The 20,695-nt window shown below is 39.4% G+C and overlaps 1 protein-coding gene and 2 long non-coding RNA genes across 5 annotated transcripts in view; 2 read left to right on the top strand and 1 right to left on the bottom strand.

Moving 5' to 3' along the window:
• The window catches only part of LOC118241420 (uncharacterized), a 74,456-nt gene that overhangs the window by 8,413 nt on the left and 45,348 nt on the right, over positions 1 to 20,695 (bottom strand). The window contains exon 2 of one of the 3 annotated variants that reach the window (XR_014124714.1): positions 7,041 to 8,458. The exons of the other annotated variants lie outside the window; for them this stretch is intronic. This is a non-coding gene — a long non-coding RNA (uncharacterized LOC118241420). The remainder of the gene's footprint in view (positions 1 to 7,040; positions 8,459 to 20,695) is intronic. 3 annotated transcript variants of the gene reach the window in all.
• Positions 9,803 to 11,232, top strand: LOC113573805 (uncharacterized). Its single transcript, XR_003410244.3, has 4 exons — positions 9,803 to 9,906; positions 10,057 to 10,177; positions 10,375 to 10,456; positions 10,723 to 11,232. It is a non-coding gene; the product is annotated as an uncharacterized LOC113573805 (long non-coding RNA).
• On the top strand, positions 14,241 to 15,530 carry LOC118241419 (uncharacterized). The gene is made up of 4 exons (XM_035526286.2): positions 14,241 to 14,362; positions 14,524 to 14,635; positions 14,785 to 14,859; positions 14,980 to 15,530. The coding sequence occupies exons 1-4, from the start codon at positions 14,287 to 14,289 to the stop codon at positions 15,086 to 15,088; spliced, it is 372 nt and encodes a 123-aa protein (XP_035382179.2). The 5' UTR covers positions 14,241 to 14,286; the 3' UTR covers positions 15,089 to 15,530.

The following is a 20,695-nucleotide window of genomic DNA, read 5'->3' as shown; positions in this document are numbered from 1 at the left end:
CGAAGCGAGCGAAGAACGTGTTCAGCTCATTCAACAGAGATTCATCTGCACTCATCAGTCCGGAGGGTGGGCTTCTGTAGTCCGTGATCATCCATAGTGCCTGCCACAGGGATCTAGAGCCACTCTGCTGGAACTGTGTCTCTAGTTTCCTCCCATAGCACCGCTTCCCCTCCCTCACTGCCTTGCACACTCCGTATGCCAGACTTGTACTTGTCCACGATGACGATGACCAAAGTGAACTCCCAAGAAAGGTAGAAAGGATGAAACTTGAGGGCGAGCAGCTCCAGGTTGGGTGAGCAGGAGCAGGCGAGAGTAACAACATTGCCATTGTTGCACCAAATGCTGTTTACCATCACACACACTACACCGCCTCTCGACTTCCCCGAATCTGCTGTCCTGTCCATGCGGTGAACCGAGAAGAACTTTGCTGGCTGGATAGCATGGCTGGGTTCAGCCACGACTCGTTGAAGCAGAGGAGGTTGCAGTCCTGAATGTCCCTCTGGAACTTTATCCTGGCCCAGAGGTCGTCGAACTTGTTGTCCAGAGACTAGACATTGGCTAGTAGGATGCTAGGTAAGGGAGCTCGGTGTGCCCGAGCCCTCAGCCTGTTCCTGACGCCAGCTCACTTTCCTCCGGGCCTTTTCCTCACATCCTTTGTTCTCCCTCAGGATCTTGGGTCCGGGGTTAGAGACAGCTTAAAGTGAGTGCTATGTAGACTAAGAGGAATAAAAGCATCTCTGCTGTATGAGATGCGCGTCATGGTGTAGAGAGAAGGGCTATGGAGATATCAGGGATAGCAGGAAGAGCAAAAAGAGCGAAGAAGATAGCGAAAAAAGTGCCAGGTGTGGACGGAGGAGTCGTAACGGCAGCCAACCTCACCGGCGTCATCTTGGAAGAGATCTTACTAATTCTTTCATTTCTACACTCTCCTCATCGATGAATCTTCTGTGCCATCTCTCCTCTAGACCTGCTAAGTCCTTGCCACTTGCTCCCTGGCTAACAGAAACACTTCACTGCCACAGGAGAGAACTAAGGACTGCAGAGAGGCAGTGGAGGAAAACTCACCTAGATTCAGACCTCAGCTCATACCAGTCTCTCCTTTCCAAGTTCTCACTGGAAGTAACATCTGCAAAGTCATCCTACTACAGAGAGAAACAAATCATCAGCATCCAATCCACGTAAGCTCTTCACTATTTTTTCTTCCCTCCTGAATCCTCCCCCTCCCCCTCCTTTCTTATCTCTTACTCCAGAGGATTTTATCAGCTTCTTTGAGGAGAAGGTTGCAGCAATCTGCCAGTCCTTTTCCTCTGTTCCCACTCCTCCAACCAATGTGCATTCCCCAACATCCAACTCTCTGACTTCTTTTTCTCCTCTCCTCAAATGAAATTCTTCAACTCCTGACTTCCAGCAATCTGACTACATGTCTGCTGGATTCAATTCCTTCCACTCTGTTCCAGACAATCGCAAGAGATCTTCTTCCTTTCATCTCTGTCATCATCAACAACTCCTTATCTTCTGAATATGTGCCAACTGCATTCAAAACTGCCAGGGTGGTACCAATCCTCAAGAAGGCCACACTTGACAGCTCCAATGTTACCAACTACAGACTGGTATCACTTCTCTTTTTCCTCTCAAAAGCCCTTGAACAAGCAGTTTATAATCATTTGTCTCTTTTACTCACCCAGAACCAGCTGCACGATTCCAATCAGTCTGCCTACAAACTGGCACATTCTACGGAAACGGCCCTCATAGCAATGATGGAAAAACTTCATGCTGCTAAAGCTGCCAAACAGTCATCTGTTTTTCAGCAGCCTTTGACACAGTGAACCACAAGATTCTTCTTTCTGTTCTCTCCGGGCTTGGTGTGACTGGCTCTGCTTGGAAAAGGTTTTGGTCTTATCTGGAGGGACGGTCCTATCAGGTGACATGGAGAGGATCCACATTCAAACCGTGTAGACTCTCCACTGGTGTTCCACAGGGCTCAGTATTGGGCCCCCTTCTCTTCTCTTTGTATACTTGTTCTCTTGGTGATGTAATATCTTCTTGTGGTTTTTCCTACTACTGCTATGCCGATGACGCACAATTATTTCTTTCTTTTCCACCCTCTGACACGCAGGTCTCGAGACGTATCTCAGCATGCTTGACTGACATTGCATCATGGATGATAGCCCACCACTTGAAGCTCAACCCCAGTAAAACAGAGCTTCTGTTCATCCCAGGTTCTCCCAACCCTTACCATGACCTCACAGTTTCCTTCGAGAACTTCCTGGTATCACCATCTGAAGCTGCCCATAGCCTGGGTATATCTTTGGACAACCAGTTGTCGTTTTCAACTCATATTTCTAATCTAACCCAGTCTTGCAGATTTCTCCTTTGTAACATACAAAGGATTCGGTCCTTTCTCTGGTAGGAAGTTATCCGGGTGCTTGTGCAGTCTCTTGTGATCTCAAAACTAGACTACTGCAACTCGCTACATGCTGGTCTTCCTCTAAGAGCCGTCAAACCTCTACAACTTGTCCAGAATGCAGCAGTACGACTGATCTTCAATATTCTGAAGTTTACACGTTACTCCACTGCTGCGCTCCCTGCATTGGCTCCCAGTAGCTGCACGCATCAGATTTAAAACCTTGATGCTTGCCTACAAAGCCAAAAATGGACCAGCCCCTTCATACATGAGGTCAATGGTCAAAGCCCGATCAGAACCTATTGCACTTATTGTTTAAGATAGATCTTATATATTTTGTACTTCTAGGAATCAGCATTGATCCCTGTATTCTACAGTATTTTAGTTCTTTGGCATGTTGGACTCTAACCTACTGTACTGTACTAAGATATTCTATGAGTAAATGACAAAGCACTTTTGTAAGGCGCTCTGGATAAGAGTGTCTGCTAAATGCCATAAATGTAAATGTAAATGGAATTACATTAGTTCTGCTTCCAAGGCAGAGCTACCCAGAACCAACGGCGGTTCTAGGCAGGGGCTTAGGGGGCAATTGACCTTGTGATGACAAGCTAGGCCCTCCCTGCAGCACCTTCCCCCAAAACGGAAAATGAGGAGAGTCAGCTCAGAATTATTGTTATTATGTTATTATAGCCAGATCCATGGCTAAAAAGTGGCACAGCAAAAACATATTTTCTACTTGGACAGATTGTTTGTTTGTTTGGTTTTATCTAAGCAGATCCTAGTTTGTTAATGCCTGGGAACAACCCAAGACTTAGCTTCCAAAATTAAATGAAAGTGTGTGCATATTTTTTCTTTTTGTTTTATTTAGTTGATGCTAAAAGCATCATGAAATTTCAGCAGTACATCAGAAATAGAAGAGAAATAAAAGAAAATTAACATGTAAAAAAATATATATGGAACTTGAAGTGAATATTCCGCTGTGTTACATCCCGTTTGGCACCCACACTCTTCTAATCGCAGCTAACCATCACTTCCCTGGTCCAAATCACCCATTTGCACTCATCTAACCCAATTTCACCTTCTCTTATTTATTCCCAGAGGATCCCTCTGCCCAACACTTTGCATTAGCCTTGTTCTCAGCCACATGTGTGCTATGGACTGTGTTGTAGTGTTTAAATGCTTTTTCTTTGTTTAATAAATCTGCCATCAGCCTGACCACATGCCTCGCTCATCCGTCACAGACATGTCAAACTGTTAAAAATCAATTTTTTCCATCTGAATAGTTTTTGTGAATAGACGTTTATTTTAACAGTTTTAACATATTAACATGTACACTACCATAAATAAAGATAATGCTGAATTATACAAAACATTAGTTTAATGTTAATTTCTTCCTGTTCTTAGCTGCTTTATGGCAGCCTCCGTCAAAAGGCTTGCAACCACTTCTCCAACCCTAGTTTCTGAGTTTTTTTCCCTTTCACACTTCAGACCACAATCAGGTGCGGTATGCACTTGCAAACATTGCATCAAAATAAAGAGATCACACACCAACCAGAGTTAAGTGAAAAGCAGAATCAGCTATTTCCCTTGGACAAGTACATTTTCATATAAGTGCAATCAACTTTTTTATATAGTCTGAGCAAGCACTTTGCACATGTAAAGATGCAATGGAATAAACAGTGCAGAGGTCACCTTGCATGGCTGAGAAACCAGGACTAACCCACAAAAGAGAACTAACAGCAAAAATACTCATGATTAAGCATAATAAATTTTCATAAAACTCCAGTCCACTCTTTTATATAATTTGAGCATGCACTTTGCACCTCTGAATATGCAATGGAATAAACAATATAGAGAGACCTGCGTGGGTGAGGAACCACGACTAACCAGTGAGAACTACCAGCAAAAATACTCATGATTAAGCAACAACCTTAGATCAGTGATTAAGTGACCTGATCTTCAAAATGTACTTTGAATGACTGCAAAAGAATGTGTCACAGTGCATCATATCTAACAGAAATGTTTACAACATATTCCATGCTGTTAAGGGTGATAAATATATGCATCTTGATGACTTCCCTATTCCAGATAGAATATAAAGGCAGGATGTTGAAATGACTGCAATATTAGGGAAGAACAGTAGCATTCCTGCAGTCTCCAGAACTCCAGGACTAATCACTAACATGCATCTTTCTCTGACACTACGCCAAGTTTTCTGCCCGTTTTGTTTGGTGACAATTCTGTCAAGCTGTGTTGTTGGTGGTAAGTGTTCTTTATATGTACTCACCAAACTAGGTTTGCTGTCTCATAAGATAACATTCATGTTTATATTATTATATCATATTATATGTGATTTTGAGAATCTTTCTTACCTACCTCCACTTTTCTTTTGCTGTGCTATAGTACTCTCTCAGGACAGAAAAATGACAACATGCTGCATGACATAAGTGGCTTGAGGCTTATGTGTAAGTTAGATTATGTTTGTTAACATGTCATAGACATATTATTTGCCAGCAGTGGATCAAATGGCAAAAGTATGTTTTTCCACCCCAAATCTGTCACTCTTCACAGGTTTATAATGCAGAATGGAAGAGCACATTGCAGCAGTGTCAATGCAAATGGGATCAGTGATACACTGGCAAATTTAGAACAGGTAAAGTTTTTATAGTTTTTGGTGGGGTGTTATAAAAATATAACTGCACGAACTTTGAAGTTAATCATATTCTAGCATTAGTCACTATGAAATCGTTCATGCCTACATTATCTCAATAGCATATTCCATAGGACAAACTTCAGTAATTAAGCCAAAATACTGATCTTTCTTTCCTCTTATCTAACAGAAAGGCAAACCATGTGTGGACATGACCAAAAAATAGAAATGGGAAATGAAGGCACACACAGCCTAGCGAATGAGAGTCAGAAACTCTCAGCACTTCCATTCATTGGTCTGACCAAAGCTCTCATTCATACTTTCCACCAGTCACCCCAACATCTGGAACACAGAAAAGAGACAAGATTCCAGGCCTCATGCAGCACAGTGGGAAGGACCTCAATTTAAACCAGATAGAAATCCTTCAGTTTACATCACTTTATACTCAGAAATGAAGCTGTAAACTTCACATCCCATCTTTGTATCCTCTGAGGCTCTCCATGGCTCTTAATTGTGTCTCATGTTTTTTAACTATTTACCTATTTAAATCTTTTTTTTTTTTTTTTTACTTTACAAACCCACTCAATCTCTTGGGTCTTCTTCCATTAGATGTCTGACCATTTCTCCATCCAGCCTTCATAGTTTTGGTGACATTTTTCACACTTACTCCTCACTTCTGGAATTCTCTCCTCACAGATGTATGAGTCTAACTCTTCACATTCAGATTCAATCAAGACATATCCATTGTCTCTAGCTTACACCCCTCTTCAACTCTTATCTACCATTGACTTTTAAACCATGTTCTTCATGTCCTTGTTAATGTTGTCTTCCCTGTATTATTTTTTGATGTTTTGATGTTCTGTTTTTACACAGCTGTGAGCATCTTTATTTTCTTGAAAAGTATCATTTATAATAGTTCATTTATTTAAAAGAAAATTGATATATTTAGTGCATTATCTTTATTTCTATCTAAATGCATTCTGTTTAGTTCTAATGGTTGCATATTTTTTATAACGGTTATGTAAATAATCAGTTACCAGCTTGCAAAATTAAAAGAACCAACAGAGTCAAGTTGTGTGCATTTAATTACCAGTGCAATTACAAAGCAAACACTTTTAAGTTGTAAAGGTGGTGATTTAAGACTACTAATAACTACTCACATGTATCCATCTCAGCTGCTGCAGGAAAGAGGATCAGGTTACCAACAGCATTTTGCATTTGATTTCTGTTACAGGACAGCCTTAGTTGTTCCAAAGTTTTATTACTATTATAGAATAAAGCTAAAATTCTCATTTAAAGGTTATGCTACATTAATGTATCACAAAAAAAAATAAAAAAATAATAATATTATATATATATATATATATATATATATATATATATATATATATATATATATATAGCAGTCTTTCTCCTCTTTATGTCCTCCTGGCTGGTAAAGGACAGAGAGGTGCCACAGAAACCTTGGAACACCTCGGTTCATTGTTTCGCTCAATAGCAGTGCAAAAACAACACCTGACCCTAAAGCTCTCGTGCTATACCCCTGTGTCAAACTTAGTCCTGTATCAAGAACTCTTTGTTTCCATCATATTACCTATAGCCCCATTTAATCTTGGCCTATTGGTTGTGATACAATAAAATTCTCTTTTATAAGGGTCTCCAGTTACCACATGATTTTCATAATTGAACTTAACTTTCTATTATTTTAAATGTTAAAGCTTCTCAAGTTTGATTCAGTGTAAACAGAGGCCATTGGTGAGGATTAGTGTGTGTGTGTGTGGGGGGGGGGGGGGGGGGGGGTGTTCGTTTCTATGGCCACGCCCTCCCCGTATATCACACCTATTCCTCGTTTTGTGTGTGTCGTGAGTGTATACATGTCTCTTGTATAGTCGTGGATGTTGTCTGTGAATGACCCTGTGTTAGCCTGTATGCTACGTTGTCTTTTGTTTCTTGTCAATAAACGTCACTGTGTACTACATGGCTCACCTTTGCATCCTGCCTAGCGTCCCGACGTTACAATTTGAATTCTATTCATGTAACGGATCTGCTGGCCCGAGTGCCGAAGGGCGTAGAGCAGGACGCACAGACTCCCTCGATAAAAGTGATACATTTGTTAACATCACATGGCACTGACACACAACATTAACGACAGCCATAACGTACATATTTAACTAAATACAGACAACAATAACGTTTTCACAAGGACTACATACGGGTGTTAACATACAGCGGGAGACCAACATTGACCGACCCGATACACACACTAAGAGGTTTAAATAGACAATGAGACAAGACGCTAAACCCCGTGCAGCTGCGTGTAATCATGAAGGGCGTGGTTACACGAGGTGAAACCCCCTGCACGCGGCAGGCCGTACCATGTGACGGGGGGTTTCCTAACCAGCCTCTAGTTTATTCTATAAATGTAGTAAAATATACACAAAATATTACATCTAAAAATTTTCTAAAATTAGTAAGAATAAACTTAGTCCACAGGGTGCTCTTAGTCAAACATCTTGACAACAAAAATAAGTCCTGCATATCTTTCTTGAACAATCACCATGCTATTAATAATTAGCAAAACTGTGTGCATCTGTGACAGCAGGCCTCTTCCATGATGACTCCACTATGCTGGTATTCAAATGCGTGACAACGTTCCTCATTTTCATCCAGTTCCTTCTGCCACAGTTCTTTCCACTCCCTCAATCTGTTTTGGTCTCATTTGCAGGAGAATGTGGTTAACTCTGTTCTCCTTCATGCTTTCCTGTGCAGTGGCCACCATAGCTGGTTTGGTGACACCCACCACCTTGACACCTTCTTTGTTCTCTTTTCACCTACGCTGTTCTCTCCAATGTTCTTTTCTCTCTCTACTGTTTTAAACACATTAATGTAATGTAGCTACCTGGATACTCTTACTTCAGTATTTGTCTCCTGCCCCTAGCATTACAAAAACTGAAAGAATTAGTTTGCTACTGCTTGATCTCAGTGGGCCCTGGGCACGGCAGAGGCGGTACCAGAGGTGGTGCTGTCCTCGGCTTGGGGAGTGGCAGAGGTGGTACTGTCCTGGGAGCAGGGCACGGAGTAGGTGGTGTCGTCCTGGGCATGGCACAGGTGGGGCCATTTTTGGAGCTGGGGCTCGCCAGAGCCTGCAGATTGCAGGGGTTATGGGAGTCCCTGCTCCAGGCCTCCTCCAACATCAGAGAATCAGACCTGCCTCTTACCTGTCTAGTAGAGCTCACAGGTCTGCAAGAAGGCAGGCCAATCAGCATTCTCCCCAGCCGGTGGTCTCTCTCAATGAACTAGTCCTGCATACCTCTTTGAGTCACAAGCCTGCTCATCCAAAACTGGGCTCCTCCCACCAACCCTTCCAGCAAGACTCCTGGCATCCTTAGTTTGGGTTGCTTATTCTGTGATGGGAGCAGTCAGAATGCAAGTGCAAGTAGCATAGGCTTCAAACGGTGTTAATGAAAACAAAAGTACATCTTGGCAAATACAAACATGAAGCAAATACACAAGCAGCGTCTAAATGTACAACAAACGTTGAACAGAGAGGCATATATGCACATGATTGATGAATGAAACAAGACACAGGTGAGGCTGATGTACATAACAAAAGGACATTGATGAGCAAGCATGGCAACATATGAGATAGGGAGTGTAAACAAGTCATATGCTAACACAATAACTGACAGAAATACTGAACCACATGGAGGACACAGTCAAAGGAGGCCATAACACATTTTACAAACCATTTTACTTCTTTTAATTCCTAAAAATTTATTTTGCCTTTTTTTGTAATTATTTCAATAATTTGTATGCTTAATTAGAGCTATTAGCACTATTTTTAACATTTCTTTTAATTAATACTTAGATCTCTATATTTGAAATCTGTTCTCTTTGCATCAAATGCTTTATCTCTGTAGCAACTCTTTTCTGTGAAGCACTTTAAATTGCCACTTTATTCATATATAAACTTGCCATACCTTACATAGCCACTTTACAGCAGCCTCTGCTAAACTCCTTGTAACCATTTCTCCTTTATGTTCTGCCCTGCTACCATTGATCAGGCCCTTTCTCTCACCCTTCTTCCAGGCCATGTGCCTACTTGTAAAAACCCTCTCACATTACATTTCATTTACATCTCGCAAAAACAACAAAATGAAGCAAAACTATCTACCCTAGATTAAGGAGTATTTTTTCCACTGGTTGAGTTTTGTATTCACACTTCAGACCACAGTGAAGTGTGGTGTGCACAACTGCATCAAAATAAATAGATCACACACCACTCAGAGTTACGAAAATAGCAAAACTATTTCTCCTTTGACAAATACATTTTCATAAAACTCTAATCCACTTTTTTATATAATTTGAGCATGCACTATGCATCTCTCAAGATGCAATGGAATAAACAGTATAGAGAGACCTGCGTGGGTGAGGAACCACGACTATCCAGAGAAAACTAACAGCAAAAATACTCATGATTAAGCAACAACCTTAGATCAGTGATTAAGTGACCTGAGCTTCAAAATGTACTTTGAATGACTGCAAAAGAATGTGTCAGTGCATCATATTTAACAGAAACGTTTATAACATATTCCATGCTGTTAAGGGAGATAAATATATTCCAGTGATGGTCTTAAGGGGAGCGGATACATGCATCATCATGACTTCCCTATTCCAGATAGAATATAAAGGCAGGATGTTGAAATGACTGCAGTATTAGAGAAGAACAGTAGCATTCTTGCAGTTCCCAGAACTCCAGAACTAATCACTAACATGCATCTTTCTCTGACAACACGCCAAGTTGTCTGCCTGTTTTGTTTTGTGACAATTCTGTCGAGGTGTGTTCTTGGAGGTAAGTGTTGTTTATATGTACATATCAAACTATTTATGTTGTGTAATAAGAACATTCATGTTTATATTATTATATCATGTGTTCCTACTATGTTGTGATTTCGAGAATATAACTCTTACCTACCTCCACTTTTCTTTTGCTCTACCTTAGTGCTCTCTTGGGATGGCAAAGTTTCAACATGCTGTACTCGCACCAACCGTGCTCAAATTAAGGGCGCTATTGTAAAATGTGCACATATTCCTGCAAGACATAAGTGCCTTGAGGCTTATGTGTAAGTTCATTTATGTTTAGAAAAGCTGTCAGACTTTGTCTTGAATGAAACCATCTTCACCATATATGACAAGAGCTGTTGTGTTATTTTCATGCATTAATGATTATCCTGAGTAAATGTCATAGATATATTATTTGCCACAAGTGGACCAAATGTCAAAAGTATCTTTTCCACTCCAAGTCTGTCACTCTTCACAGGTTTATAATGGAGAATGGAAGAGCACATTGCAGCAGTGTGGAAGCAAATGGGATCAATGATACACTGACAAAATTAGAACAGGTGAAGTCTGATACAATTGGAAGCAGTGAAAATAGTCAATGTGAAATGTCTCTGGCAGTCAAGCAAAGCAGAATGAAATGCCAAGTTGTATCTGATATCCCTTTACAATTTTTAATGAGATGTTATTAAAACTCTGAAATGAGTCATATTCTGGCATTAGACACTATGAAATGTTTCATGCCAGCATTATTTCAATAGTATCGTCCATATGATAGACTTCAGTGATTAAGCCAAAATACTGATCTCTCTTTATTCTTATCCAGCAGAAAGGCAAACCCTGTGTGGACATGACCAAAAAACAGAAACAGGAACTAAAGGAGCACACAGCCTAGCGAATGAGAGTCAGAAACTTTCAGCACTTCCATTCATTGGTCTGACCAAAGCTCTCATTCATACCTTCCACCAGTTACCCCAACATCTGGAACACAGAAAAGAGACAAGATTCCAGTCCTCATGCAGCACAGTGGGAAGGACCTCAATTTAAACTGGATAGAAATACTACTGTTTATATCACCTCATATTAGGAATGAAGCTGTAAACTTCACATCCCATAGTTTAGTTTTACCTATCTTTGCACCCACTGTGGTTCCAAGATTCTTTTTAATTTTGTTGTAACATCATGTTTTTGACTCATTTATTGTGCTAATTTATTTGAATTTATTTATTTTTTATCACTTATTTATTTTTATATTTATTAGATAGATAGATAGATAGATAGATAGATAGATAGATAGATAGATAGATAGATAGATATGTATGTTTTATGTAAATGTTCTGTTGCCAACTTGATTAATTAAAACAACCAACACAATAAAGTCAAGTTGTGTACATTTAATTAGCAGTGAAATGATTAAGCAAGCACTTTTGAGCTGTCAAGGTGGTGATTTTAGTCTCTGTATTATTATCTACAAATAACTATTCACATGCAAACATCCATCTCAACTGCTGCAGAACTATTCACATAGACAGCAGGGAAGCAGGTTACGAACAGTATTTTGCTTTTGCCATTTCTGTTACAGGACAGCCATAGTTGTTCCAAGGTTTTTAGATCATTTACTGTTGAGCATTGTGGAAAATACCCCCCACAGTCATGTCTGTTTCTCCTTGAATGAGTTCTCACATATTTGTCTCATTTACTAAAGCCTGTGCTAGTCCAGGACAGTCCCAGTCAAAGACACAAAATTTAATATCATGCTATTCCACTGACTAATTGCATGATTTATAATTGCTATATGATCAGCTATAATCTAATCCAAGACCATGGTTTTCTTTTTACCCTCCATCTCAACCACTCTCTTCTTTATCCTAACCCCTCTCCCTTCCTCCAAACCTGCACCCACAGTCCAACAAACTGTTTGAGAAGACAGACCAGGAGATGGGGAGGTTCCTCTGCAGATTGGCTGAGTTTCCTCCCCTGGGCATGACCCTTTCCCGTGTTTGCTGTGCTATCAATTGCATTCATTTCTTCACCCCCTGAGTTGCCTGCCTCCTCTTTTGGATGTGGAGGGGTCTTCTGCCTATATACAGTAGTTCATCAGCTCCTCGATTCCAGGACACTGGACACCACAAGCCAATTCAGACCTTTTGGGGGTGTGGGGGGTGATGCTGCAATTAGCTGATAGTTGTTTAACATGAAAATATTTGGGACATTTTAATGTTACTTTTATTATCTAATTATTGTGCTATATAGCAGGTTAAACACATTGTGTTGTGTCCTACATTGCCTGCTTGTCTTCACTGTTTTATTAATCAGCAGTTCCTCCTACATCCTTGCCCACTGTTTTTTGGTTTATCAACCTCACACTTTGGGCTGTATGTCTGTGCCTTTGCCCTACTGCTCAAATATTCATACTGCATGGGCGTCCTGCTCTCTGTGGGACATCATTACAATTTTTGTTGTTGTTTTCAGTATACTTTCAAGAACCAGAAATGCCTGACCACGATCATATGTTCTTTATTTGTCTGCAAAATAGTCAAAGATACTAATTACTTACTGTTTACACATTTTAAAATGGAAAAACTCTAAAACTCTGTTGTCACTATTTTTTAAATTGCTTAATCCAGATCAGGGCCTGGGGGGCAGAGCCCATCTGTAAAATCGTATACTAAATTATCTTTGCATAAAAATAAACATTTGCTTATAAGTGGTGATGTTAGTGTCAGTATTATTACCTGTTAAAAATACTACAGATGAGTCTTCCATCAAAAACCTAGAATACTAGTTAAATTTGAGGTCTGCTTATACACTTTCTGTCACTGAAATATGTTTTATCTAAAGGAACACTGATTTAATAGTGTCCATGTTTTAGCCACTGCATTGTTATTGAACAGTACCAATAGTGAAGGGGTTGAAGTGACGTTTGATAGGATCTTCAAAATATTTTAAAAATAATAATAATAATTGACATTGTAGATCTATATGAAACCTAATTAGTAAAGCCTCTTTTTATACTATGGTAAGATAAAAGGCCAGGGTGTCATATTTATTGATGCTTTTGATGCTAAATTCAGTGTGAAACCATCAGCAAGCCTTAAGTGGGTAGTGTGTGAGTTTCAGAAGTATTCTTACAGAAGCTAAAAGTCACAGCTAAATTTAGCACCCCAAGTAATCATGTTAAGTAGATATGAAACCTTTTTTGTGTACATATGTATACTTAGTTTTAAAGAGCAGTGTATAAGTTGTGTACAGTTATTTTCTCTTTACTTCCCTGGTCATGGGAACAGTTAGTTTCACACCAAGGTTTGTGCAACTTGTAGTTACACAATACAAGTTGTGGTAATAGACTCTGGACACTCAGTCAAGGAAAGTGATACATCATTGTCAGTCAGCAAACAAATAAATAGATAAATAAATAAATAATTTTAGTAGAATTTCAAATTTTTTCATTATGAAATTCTTTCACTTTAGATGATTACTTTCTTCCAAGCACCAAAATAGATGTACTTGATCTTTTCCCATTAGCACACAAGAATTTCATAGTTATATTAATAACAATTCACACAAGTTAACTGTGGTACATTTGTAATACATGTAGTACATTTACAGACCAAGATAAGGACAAGGTCAGGTATATCTCATGTAACCCTTCCAAAAACACCTTATCTGGTCATCGTATCTGGTAGTGTGAATATTTCCTTACTAAATGTGATCTTACTAAATGTAAAGGAAACATCAGTGAGTATAATGTCCGTAGACGTCAGTTCCTGAAACATTCACTCTTAGAAAAAAATTGCAGTCTCATCCTTCCAGTAGGAGGTCATATCTGTTTTTCTCACACTTGGGCTCTATACCACAGGCCTGAGTGTTTGAGGTTGCAGCACAACATTTTAAATATATATATATATAGTCATATTTCATTTCTTCCTTACCTTTTCATTATCATGAGATTAATATGATTGAAACCCGGCAATCAAAATTCATTTACAAAGTATGTAAAAAAAAATGCTACTATATAATAATACCAAACTTGACCCATGAGTGATTAATTTTTTTACTTAAGTGAATTATACAACCAATTGTATCAGAATTTCTCTACATTTAGCCAAGCATGATTTCCTACAGTTATTCCTACATTAATAAAAAAAAAACTCTCAGGCTGCTGTCTACTCAGGCACCACAAACGATGAGCTAATTTCCCCCCAAAACTCCCTCAGAAGAGTCAAATGTGATGGAATGGAAAATCAAAAGTCTCCACAAATACATGCTATTATGAAAGAGTGACCACTGCCCTCACAATTTGACTTCCTCATTTTCTGCTGCTATTTAAGATGTTGGTTTGGCCATCATTAGTCAGTCGCTCATTCTGACACAAGAGAGACCAGCAGAGAAAATGCACACCAACACAGCAGTGATGAGAAGCCTGGCCATCATCGTAATCATTGCTTTTACCGCCTGGACCATAACGGGTAGGCTGCACCAATTGGTTTCACAGTCATTTCGCCTCAGTTGTAAAATTTTATAGTTTATAGTAAATTTGTGGGGAAAGGCTAATGAGTGTCTTAAAGAATTAGTATTTACTTTTTGCTTATTGGTGTGCTTAATGTGATTTGGCCATTTGTTCATCTAGATGCACAGAAGATTAACCCCTGCTGTGTCAAGGTCTCCACAGCAAAGGTGAAGGAGCCCATCATAGGATACACATTACAAAGGGAGAATCTACCATGCATCAGAGCTGTCGTGTAAGGACCATTAGGCTTTTGCCAAGTAAAGCACTCATGCATCTGTAAATGGATCATCTTTAAATTCCATTTCAAAAAGACAGAATAAACACTGTGTGCACATACAATGATAGTCATCATTGTCATTTCTTGTTTTCGGCCTTTATCAGCTTTCAGACTGAGAGCGGATTTTTCTGTATTGATCCACAACAGCCCTGGGTAAAGGAAAAAGTTATGCAGCTTAGGTAAGTTTTGTTCTTTCAAGAAGGAAATGTTTTAACAAGGAAATGTTAAACAAAACTGAAATATTTTAAAAAATTGCCTTGACAATCATGTTTTTGTGATTTTTTTCCCTCCGTTTTTAGGCTTGCTCAAAAGAACAAACTGTCACCATCCTCACCTTCCTCACCATCCTCATCCTCCCCAAGCCGTCCTGTGTCACCACGTCTGATCACCTCAACTGTTAGAGGTTAAATTCTCAAACAAAAGGTCGTCAGCCAGCGACAACCAATAACTGCTCTCCACATAAATTTTTGTGAATAATAAAAGTAAAAAAAAAAGAAATGCAGTGATTTAAAATGCATATGTTTAAAATGTACATGTCCAGTATTTAAAAAGTATTTTAGTAATTACCTTTATTTTTGATGTTGTATTTATTTTCAGTAAGTCGTCATATTGTGAGATTTATTTATTTAAATTTTACTTGACCATGCACATTTGAGTTTATTTAACCTTTCTATTGTTTATTTGGGTGATTGGAAAGCACCTATTCAAGATGCTCTTGTTGCACACTGAAAGCTTTTTCACAAAGTGATCTGTACACATTTTTTATAAATATTTGCAATTTTTGTCACTGTTATTTTAATATTATTGTTGTTGTAACATTAAATGGACAATACATTTTTATCAAATCTAATTTGTCAGTGTGCAGTGCTGTATTGTTGTTCTTATTCAGGGCAAGGCAACATTATCTGGTCACTAATATACTAGGGCTGGACACACAGGATAACTGGGCCAATTATGACTTGTCATAAAATATGAACTTTTTCGTATTATCCTGTGGTGTAAGGTACATGATGTAAGATCCACCAATCTATTCACAAACTGCATATGAAGATCTGAGTTTCATACACACTCCTCTGGGAGGTCATTTTTTCCTTCAAGATTGAGGCCTGGGAGCTTGAGAGTCTTAACTGTTAGCCTAAATGCACTCTTTTGGATAGAGATCTCAGATATTGTTCCTGAGATCTGTTGGATCCATTCTCCCAGTTTGAAGGTCACAGCCCCTAGTGCTCCAATTACCATGGAAACAACAGTTTCCTTCACACTTCACATCTTTTCTAGCTCTTCTTTCATCCCTTGGTATTTCTCATCTTTTCATTTTTCTTGTTTCTGATCTATCACTACAGCCCTCCTCTGCTGTTTATCCACCACAACTATGTTCAGTTGGTTAGCCATTACCATCTTGTCTGTCTGTATCTGGAAGTCCCACAGGATCTTAGCATGGTTGTTGTCCACTACCTTTGGGGGCGTATGCTACTTAGACCTTGGAAATTCCAGCCTGTACTTGGCACAAACAAGTATCAGGCAGCAGACAAAGTGGTCCAAGGTGCACCATATTGACACTGTGTCTGTTCCCTGAGCTAAGCAGAAAATCAAGAAAAACATGTCTTTTTAACCTAAATAGTATTAAAGTAACTGACTCACAGTGACTGCACATTTGAACTAAAGCTAGGATTACTAAATGTTAGATCCTTAACATCTAAAGTCCTCAGAGATCATTACATCTATGGCATTTAGCGACACTTTTATCTAAAGCAACTTACAATTATGACTGAGTACAACTTGAGCAATTGCTCAGGGAGCCCAAAAGTGGCAACTTGGCAGTGGTGGGGCTTCAATCAGCAACCTTGTGATTACAAATTGAGTACCTTAAAATTTACCATAAATTTAATGTAAATGAAGCATGTCCTTCTGTCTACAACTATGTTCACCACCATCATCTAACTGGCATTGCATTTATTTATACTGACACATTAGGCTTAAACCAGAAAGCTGGTTATAATTTCGAGTCCATTGAAATTATTTTTATTAGCATAAACAATGTAGCCATTGTAGCCAATGTAGCCTCTTCCTCTAATTGGCATTTACAGGCCACCAGGACCCTATTCATAATTTATTAATGAGTTTGCAGATTCCCTCTCTAGTCTAGTCACTCAAGTAGAAGGAGCCATTATTGTTGGTGATTTCAATATTCACTTTGATAGTGCCCAAGACCCTCTGAGATCGGCTTTTTGCTCTATATTAAAATAAAGGGGTTTCACCCAATGTATAAAAACTCACACACTCTGGTGGACATACGCTTGATTTAGTACTGATATACGGTGTAGACATAGAGCCACAATTTAGTAACCTTGCCTCACTACCACACTAGATGCACACTCACATCAGCCACTGCATCTAGATTTATTGTGAATCTCCCAGAATTCTCATGTGACTGGGATGCCCTCAAACCCCGCAGAACTTGATCAAATGACTGAACACTAAGAATCAGTATTTTGCTGCACAATCAATGACGTTGCTCCACTTCATAATAAAAGAATTAGGGACAAAAAATGAGAATGATCCCATTCGCAATTTAAAACAGAACACTCAAAAGATTGAACATGGATGGTGTCTTACCAGGCTTCTTACCAGGGTTATGTCCCTTTGCTTATATTGCTTGATCTGAGGGCAGTATTTGACACTATACATCACAACATTTTACTAGACAGAATCGAAAATGTTGTTGGGATTAGGGTAATAGCCCTTTCCTGGTTTAAAGCTTATCTAGCCGAGTGCTACCAGTTTGTTAACATAAACAGAGACTTTTCGGCATACAACAAGGTTAGCAAGGATCTGTTCTATGGCTTCTGCTTTTTTCTTTTAATATGCTACCTCTAGGTGACATTATATTTATACACTGTGCTAGTTTCTACTGCTACACTGATGATGCTCAGCCAAACCAGAGGACATATATCAGCTTAGTATTACTGAGGAATGCATAAAGGACATCAAACACTGGTTGTTGAGAAACTTTCTCTCATTAATCCTGACAAAACAGAAGTACTTCTATTAAGCCCACAGACAGCTAGGGCCTCACTCTCTAGTAACTTAATAAACCTCAGTGGTCTCCCAATCACATATTTTTTAACAGTTAAAGATCTTGGAGTGATTATGGATCCCAGTCTCTCGTTTGAAGCTTATAAATAATATTCCTAAAACCATCTTTCTACACCTCAGGAACATTGCAAAGATTAGGAACACACTCTCCTCACATGATGCAGAAAAACTAGTCCATGCATTTATCACTTCAAGATTGGACTAAACATTGTCTAAACAAGCTACAGCTAGTTCAAAATGCAGCAGCCAGAGTTCTCACTAGCACTAGAAAATTTGAAAATTTGATCACATTGCTCCTATCTTACATTGGTTCCCAGTAAAATTCTGTATTGTTTATAAAATACTTCTAATGACCTACAAAGCATTGAATGGTCTTGCCCCATAGTACCTTAGCGAACTCCTAGTGCATTATGACCCACCACATCTGCTTAGATCAAAAGGTGCAAGCTCTTTACTAGTATCAAGTATAAGAAAATCTACTGCAGGGCACAGAACCTTTTCCTATAAAGTTTGCACACTTTGGAATAACCTTATTGTAAATGTTTGAGACTCAGACATAGTCTCAATATTTGAGGCTAAAAACCATCAGTCATTTTATTAACTACTTTTGATCTTATGTAAAGGTGTAGGAGGTCCATGTGCATTTAGAGTCCATGTGCATTAACTGGGATGTTATGATGCTGTCACTTCACCTCTCTTTTGTCACTCAAGTTTATTGACTGAGAGCAGCAGAGTACTGATATTCCAGGGTGCCCTCATGCCTGTGTTTCCTTCTGGCACTATAATTTAGATCTGCTGTCAAAGCTACATCTGCCGGAATCCATCTTTGCACATTTTAGTCATTTACACGCCCTCAAACCTGGACATGCCTAATAATCTATACTCTCTTTCTGCCAAAGTAAACTTACCTCTGATGTCATGTTACTGAGCCTCAACTCGTCTAAGATGCCATGGCTAATCCTCCCACCACTCCTGGGGGGCTTGGACGCAGACATGTGTAAAGCTGCTTTGTAACATCAGCTGCTGTAAAGAATACTATATAAATACATTTGACTTTGACTTGACAGATGTTTCTGTTCTATGCCCTGCTTGCTAGCATCTTGCCTCCTGCTGTTATGTGCTGGATTGTCTCTTTGCACAGACGCATCTTTGCACAGCCTGCATCTGGGGTCCTGCTTGGTGTAGTAGGTCCCAGCCGCTACTGATATCATATTCAGAGCTTGTTCCTGTGCTGCCATGATTAGTGCCTCTGTGTCTTTCAACCCAGCCTTTTCTATCCTCCTATTTTCCATCCTCCTCAGGTTTCTGCTGTCTGCGGTACTCAATAAGCACTTCATCACTTGAGGCCATCATTCTGGTGTATTTCTGGATCTTGTTTCATCCTGGATAGTGGCTCTGATGCTCACTAGTCCTTGGACCCCATCCTTCCACTTAGTGTACAGTCTCAGAGTGCTGGATTTGCAAAGAAACCCTCCATGCATTGCGAGTTTCCTTGTCTTGACAAAATTTTGGTGTGCACTCTGTTTTTCCCAAGAACTGCATATTATTTAAATATATTACACCACTGAATTTGGTACAGGAGGTCGGGGGTTTACATCCCATCCAGGGCGTCTCCAGCATGGTCCCTTAGGCAAGACCCTTAATGCTGCCCGCCTACCTCATTAACAATGACAGTTTGCAATAAGAGAGTAATACCGGCTTGGATGATGCCTGGATCAACACAGACTGTGTCAGATGTTGGGGGGACCAGGGCAATCTGAGGTAAAGTGGGCTACTGGGACAAATACAAGACACTCGTGGATGAGAGTTAAGAATAGAGGTCTGTTGGAGTGCTACTACACAAGCAATCCCAGTATGAGTGGGTATATGCAGAGGATGTGGGAACAATGGATGCTTCGAAACCCAAAATCTAGACTAACAACTAGTAGCTCAGTGTTCCAATACCTGCATGTAACAACTGTTATCACAACTTCAGAATGATGAGGAACAGCACATATGCTACGGCAAGGGTGAGCCAGGACAACAGGTCAGAAGGGAGAGATCATCATCCCCACACCCCTAACTTGAGATCCAAGACCCAATAAGTCTATGCACCAAACTCAAGCTGCTCACCTGAAATTGAAAATCATGGCTAAGATGGACAAACTTTCAAGCGGTGGCAGACTACAAAGTCCAAGTGATACGCTTGAAAGGCTGCTGTTAAAGACGTTTTTCATGTTCATGCTGACTGTCGTATGTGAGTGCCATTGTGTTTATCATTCGTGTTTGTCTAATAAATGTCTGTCTTTATTGAACGAGGTTTGTGTGTCCTGCTCCTGGCCCTGTGGTACTTGGGTACAATACATTGCTGGATGTTTGATGTTTTCCAAGGATTAACATGAATTATTTACAAAGATGAAATTAGCATGGCTTACTTTCAGGAAATAAAACAGTAGTGAATTTACGGAAGCAACATCACAGCAAAGAACATGAGAAACAGTGCACGTACTACCTAGTGGTTCTAACAGTTAATAACACAACCTTACAATTAAAAAACCCCATAAATAACTCATCTTATTTATCTAACCTAGCTTGCTGACATTACATATCATAGTTTGCTATCTTAGTTGCTAAGATATGTTTGCGATGAAGAAATTATGAGTTTCATTCCAGAACGCAATTGATGGAGATGAAGGCACATGTTTACTGATTATGGATGATCATAGATCACTAGCTAATGTATAAGAATGTATAATAATTAATAATACCAGGGGCATAATACTAACTACAACACACAGAATGAAAACCATAAACTATATATTAGAGTTGAAAAAAACTAATTAGAATTCTATAACAAAAAGTATTGGTAACACCTTTATCAACAGAGGACTCATCCTAAATCATTCATTTTAATGCCACAGGCCACACGTCTGTAAGAGT

This window comes from Electrophorus electricus, chromosome 1 (genome assembly GCF_041902795.1).
Source record: "Electrophorus electricus isolate QZ-2024a chromosome 1, ASM4190279v1, whole genome shotgun sequence".
NCBI classification, from domain to species: Eukaryota; Metazoa; Chordata; class Actinopteri; order Gymnotiformes; family Gymnotidae; genus Electrophorus; species Electrophorus electricus.
The sequence above is the reverse complement of the archived record's forward strand: the minus strand, read 5'-3'. Positions and strand labels throughout refer to the sequence as shown.

Bases quoted from the DNA above. Each gene is read 5' to 3' on its own strand.
- LOC118241419 (XM_035526286.2), top strand. From the start codon at position 14,287: ATGCACACCAACACAGCAGTGATGAGAAGCCTGGCCATCATCGTAATC. The intron at 14,363-14,523 runs GTAGGCTGCACC...TTGTTCATCTAG, and splicing joins TACCGCCTGGACCATAACGG to ATGCACAGAAGATTAACCCC. The intron at 14,860-14,979 runs GTAAGTTTTGTT...CTCCGTTTTTAG, and splicing joins GAAAAAGTTATGCAGCTTAG to GCTTGCTCAAAAGAACAAAC.